At 40.8% G+C, this 5,369-nt stretch overlaps 1 protein-coding gene across 2 annotated transcripts in view; it reads left to right on the forward strand.

Annotated features, from left to right (window-relative positions):
* Positions 1 to 3,882, forward strand: part of LOC135105628 (uncharacterized) — a 5,334-nt gene extending 1,452 nt beyond the window's left edge. The window contains exons 3-8 of one of the 2 annotated variants that reach the window (XM_064013970.1): positions 1 to 64; positions 1,520 to 1,717; positions 1,956 to 2,052; positions 2,388 to 2,494; positions 3,074 to 3,207; positions 3,662 to 3,882. The exon at positions 1 to 64 is cut by the window's left edge and continues 151 nt beyond it. In XM_064013970.1, the coding sequence (XP_063870040.1) occupies positions 1 to 64; positions 1,520 to 1,717; positions 1,956 to 2,052; positions 2,388 to 2,494; positions 3,074 to 3,207; positions 3,662 to 3,859 (798 nt within the window). In that variant the 3' untranslated portion in view covers positions 3,860 to 3,882. The remainder of the gene's footprint in view (positions 65 to 1,519; positions 1,718 to 1,955; positions 2,053 to 2,387; positions 2,495 to 3,073; positions 3,208 to 3,661) is intronic. The other variant, XM_064013971.1, reaches the window with a different exon arrangement.
* The last annotated feature ends 1,487 nt before the right edge of the window (positions 3,883 to 5,369 follow it).

Here is a 5,369-nt window from a genome sequence, read left to right on the forward strand (position 1 = left end):
CGAGGTGGCGGGCAGAAAGTGATAGCCTATTCCTACTATTCCACTGAGGCTACTACTGACAGTGGTGGGTAACTGTGGTGGTGCTGGGATGGTCTCTCTATCTTCCTCTGTTATGTTGTGTGTGTGTGTGTGTGTGTGTGTAGAGGACCCTATTGGTAAGAACTACGTGAAGAGGAGCCTGCTGCTGAGATGTGATTGGACTACGTGTTCTAGGAGGATGTAGGAAGAGTCAACTCATTTCATCCAAAATGTTACTGCCATTCTCTTTCTCTCTCTTTCACACACACACACACACACACACACAAAAAAAACTTATTTCATTTCCTCTCATTCCTTCCTTCCCCTCTCCCCTCTCTCCTCTCCTTCCCTCCCCTCCCCTCAATTGCCTCCTTGCATACCATCCATCCCCAACCCACACATTCCTCACATACAACAAGAAATGGAGACGGACTTATACCTTAAGGAACCCCATTCACTCCTCCCTCACCTCACTCCTTACTTATCTTGCTTACATGTTACCCGTTACTTGCCCGCCCTCCCATACCTGTGATTAGTTTACCTGTTTATCTCTCCTCCTGTACCTGGTTTTCTAATTGGGGTGGAATACCTACCATGCAATATTGGATTCTCCTTAAAGGGAATTGTGTTTCCCTTTGTGTTACGAGAGAGAGAGAGAGAGAGAGAGAGAGAGAGAGAGAGAGAGAGAGAGAGAGAGAGAGAGAGAGAGAGAGAGAGAGAGAGAGAGGATTTGTATCCATGGCGTGTCTTTGAATTTACGGTACATATTATAAACTACTTTTTTCCTCTCTCTCTCTCTCTCTCTCTCTCTCTCTCTCTCTCTCTCTCTCTCTCTCTCTCTCTCTCTCTCTCTCTCTCTTATTTAAACATTAAAGATATACAAAGAAAAGATAACATTACTTTTCAAAAAGGAGCTATGGTCTGAAGCTAAGAATGATGACTACTGTCTAGTGTCATTCATCGAAAAGCCGCTCCCATTTGTGACCACCGGCCGGCTTTGTGAACGAGGAAGTCACCCCATTGTTAGTATCAGGCACTCACACCTCCGTTGTCACTACTCGGCACTGTCACTATCAGGCACTCACACCGCCTTCATCACTGATTATATTATCACTGGTAGGTACACTATTACACCTTCGTCACTTCAAGGCATCGTCACTGTCTGGCACTTTCACATCCCTCGTCACCCCGCGTTACTGAAACACCCTCAAACACTTCCCAAACACCCCCAAACTTCCCCAAACACCCTCGAATACCGCCAAATACCCCTAACCATTCTCAGACATCCCCAAACACCCCCCATATATCCTCAAACACCCTCAAATATCTCCCAAACACCCTCCAAATATCCTCAAGCAGCCCTAAACACTCAAATACCCCCTAAACACTCTTAAACACCCTGAAACCCATCCAAACATCCCCAAACATCTTTAAACACCTCAAACACACCCCATACACTCCCAAACACCCCTCATACACCCTCAAACACCTCTTTCTACAGGCAGCACGCACTACAAGAAGTACCTGGGCTCACTACACAAGCAGGCTCGTCGCATCGCCAAGGCTTACCCGGGGTTCCTGATGCGAGTGTACCACAATGTGTCCGCTACTGATGATACTGCCACGGCTTTCCTGTGTCGCCTCGTGTGCACCCACGCCCATGTTGACCTGTGCGATGTTACCAGATTGCCAGTGCTAGGTGTGTGTGTGTGTGTGTGTGTGTGTGTGTGATTTTTCTTTCGTTTCCCCTTGTCTTCTCCAGGCTTGAGCGAGTCTTTGTATGTATTTGTGTGGGATAGCGTGTGTGTGTGTGTGTGTGTGTGTGTGTGTTCGTTTTGGTGCGTGTTTTTATTTATTTATTTATTTATTATATAGTTATTTTGTATTTCTTATTTTGTTTTATTTGTCCTCCCTCCTCCTCCTTCTCCTCCTTTCAGGCAACCTAGTGCGGCAGGGCGTGGTGGGGAGGGCGTGGCGGTTCGCTGTCCTGGGAGACCCTACTGTGGACCTCTTCCTGTCCCGGGACTCTGATAGGTGAGAGAGAGAGAGAGAGAGAGAGAGAGAGAGAGAGAGAGAGAGAGAGAGAGAGAGAGAGAGAGAGAGAGAGAGAGAGAGAGAGAGATTTTCCTTTTTTTATTATTTTCTTTCTTTTAATATTTTTACGTCAAATTTCTTCTTCTACTAGTACCGTCACCACCACCACCACCACCATCATTATCATCATCATCACCACCACCACCACCACAACAACAACAACAACAACAACTACTACTACTACTACTAATACTACCACCACAATAACAACAACAACAACCACAACTACAACTACTAATATTATTACTTTCCCACCACCACCACCACTACCACAGCTGGCTGTTGGACAGGGAAGTGGCAGCGGTCCAGGAGTGGCTGTCAAGTGACCTGACTTTCCATGTAATGAGAGACCATCCGAACCACAAGGCTGTCATGTTGGCTGGTAGGTGATCGTAGTAGTAGTAGTAGTAGTAGTAGTAGTAGTAGTAGTAGTAGTAGTGTGTGTGTGTGTGTGTGTGTGTGGTTAGTGGTAATAGTTGTGGTAGTAGGTGGTGGTGGTGATTGTGATGGGAAGAGGTTGAGAGGAGGAGGAGGAGGAGGAGGAGGAGGAGGAGAAATGTAATAGTAGTAGTAGTAGTAGTAGTATTAGCAGCAGCAGCAACAGTAGTAGTAGTAGTAGTAGTAGTAGTAGTAGTAGCAACAGTAGTAGTAGTTTTATTATTATTTTTATCATTCTTTTTTACTCATTATTATTATTATTATTATTATTATTATTATTATTATTATCATTATTATTATTACTATTATTCCCTTCTTTCCTATTTCCCTCCTTTCCCCCAACCCCTTCCTAACTCCCCATCCCGACACTGTAACCTTCCTAACCCCCCTTTTCCCAACTCCCTCCCCCTTGCCTCAACCTTCCTAACTCCACTTTTCCCCAAACCCTTCACCTTCCTAACTTCCTCAAACTTCCAAACTCCCTCCCCCACCTCCCCACCTTCATAACTCCCCATCCCTCCAGGTTTGTGGGGAGGCATAAACAAGAGGCCTAAGAAATTTGCAGCGGTTAGGAATGTTATGTTCTCTCAGCCTACGAACCTAACTCGAAAATATGATCAGTATTTGCTTGCTACTTTCCTGTGGCCTCTGATTAAGGTAAGCAGTAGTAGTAGTAGTAGTAGTAGTAATAATAGTAAAAGTATAAGTAGTAGTAGTAGTAGTAGTAGTAGTAGTAATTGTTGTTGTGGTGGGGGTGGTTCATAGAAGTAGTAGTAGTGGTAGTTGTGGTGGAAGTGGTACATAGTAGTAGTTGTAATGATAGTGGTAGTAATGATTAGAAATTAAAATAACAGATAAATAGATCAATAAAATAGATTATCATTATTATTATTATTAACATAAGTAGTAATAGTAGTAGTAGTAGTAGTAGTAGTAGTAACAAAAGCAAAAAAATAAAAAATAAAGAAAGAAAGAAAGATAAATAAATAAAGAAAAAAAATACATGAAAACCTAACTAAATATGAAACACACACACACACACACACACACACACACAGCAAACCCTCACAAAGAACATACCTGCTAACTAAAATCCTTCCACATCTGCCAGAATGACACCCTGCAGCACGACAGCTACACCTGCACACTTACTACACACCTGGGCTCCATACCTTTCCCTACCAAACGGGAAGAGGACCTGTACTGCGGATGTGGGCCTTACAAGTCTAGAGAAAGGTTTGTTTTGTCCAGGAGCAAGTGTCCTCATGCCTGCAGACCAACACAGCACCAATCTTGGACCCTGTGCTGATTATAAACTGTCTTTTCCATTCACACACCTGTAAATGTGGTTTTTGTTCGGTTAGTACACCTGTTTATGGGTTTTGTTGTTTATACACCTGTAAATGATGGTCTTTTTTTTTGTGGATAGACACCTGGGTTTATACACTTATAAATGTGATTTTTGTTGAGTTTACAGACCTGTTTATGGGTTTTATTGAGAATACATACCTGTATATTTTATTTCTGTTGGGTTTACACATCTGTTTATGGATTTTATTGGGTTCACATATTTGTAAATGTTATTTTGTGGAGTTTAAATTCCTGTTTATGTTTTTTTGTTTTTTTTTTAAGTTTACACACCTGTTTAAGAATTATATAGGCTTCACAAATCTGCAATTTCCTTCTATAGTCTGTACACACTTGAATGCTATACCTGCCTCTGGGCCCCCACATCTGTAAATATTCTTCATATAGCCTTTACAAAGCTATGTATGTATTCCACACCTGCCTCTGTCAATCATATACCTGTCAGTGCCTTTTTATACCTGCCCACACTTCCCAGATGTGTCAGTGTTCCTCAGGAGTGTTCGCACAGTTGTCTACACCTTCCAAACCTGTCTATCTCCTTCCATACTTGTCTGTATGTGTGTATTTTCCTGAATTAGTGTTATAATGCAAGATTTTTTTTTTGTTGTGTATGTATTCTCAGTACTTTATCTTCTATTTCTTCTTGTCAGTTTACTCACCTGTTTACAAGTTTTATCAGGTTTGTTCTATATCTGTCTATAGGCCCCAAACACCTCCAGATTTTCCCTTATAGCCTTTACACATCTGTTTACATGTTATATTGGCACTTTTCCCGTCTTAATAAATGATTGTAGTGGGAGTTTTTCGATATATTCTTGTTTTCTTTGCAGTCTTAATAAAGTTATAGAATGGATGTTTTCAGTGTATTTTGTCTTATGTTCCTTCTCAGTTTTAATAAATAGTTGTTGCGGGAGTTTTTCATTATATTTGTAGCTTCTTCCTTCTTCCCAGGTGTAATAAATTATTATAGTGGGATTTTTCAGTGTATTTTCCTTGTTTTCCATCTCCTCAGTCTCAATAACGTACTACAGTTATCAAGAAAATTGAGTTTTTCTTTCTTTTTTGCTGAATGTTATATGTTGCAATATCAAGATGTCACTAAAGAAATATTCACAAGTAATAGACAAAGTAGCAAAGACTTACACGCTTTGTGCAGGCCTTTTAATTAAACCCTGCGCCGCGCCTGTAAAAATGAAAAAGGGACATATCCTCTAACGATTTTGTGAACAGTTTCAAGCATTTTTTTCTTTTGGCTCTGATTAAATATTATAATTTTATTTATCTGATTATGATTTATTTAGGCTATCATTTTATCCCAAAGCCAGATTTTCGCAGCAATACACCTTCGATATATGTATATTAGATACATATACATTTTTAAACATTTATTACCATATTTGCTAAAATTTTAATCAAAATAAGCTATAAGCGGAAGCAGGTGATAAAGGATA

Source organism: Scylla paramamosain, chromosome 12 (genome assembly GCF_035594125.1).
Source record: "Scylla paramamosain isolate STU-SP2022 chromosome 12, ASM3559412v1, whole genome shotgun sequence".
In the NCBI taxonomy this organism is placed as follows: Eukaryota; Metazoa; Arthropoda; class Malacostraca; order Decapoda; family Portunidae; genus Scylla; species Scylla paramamosain.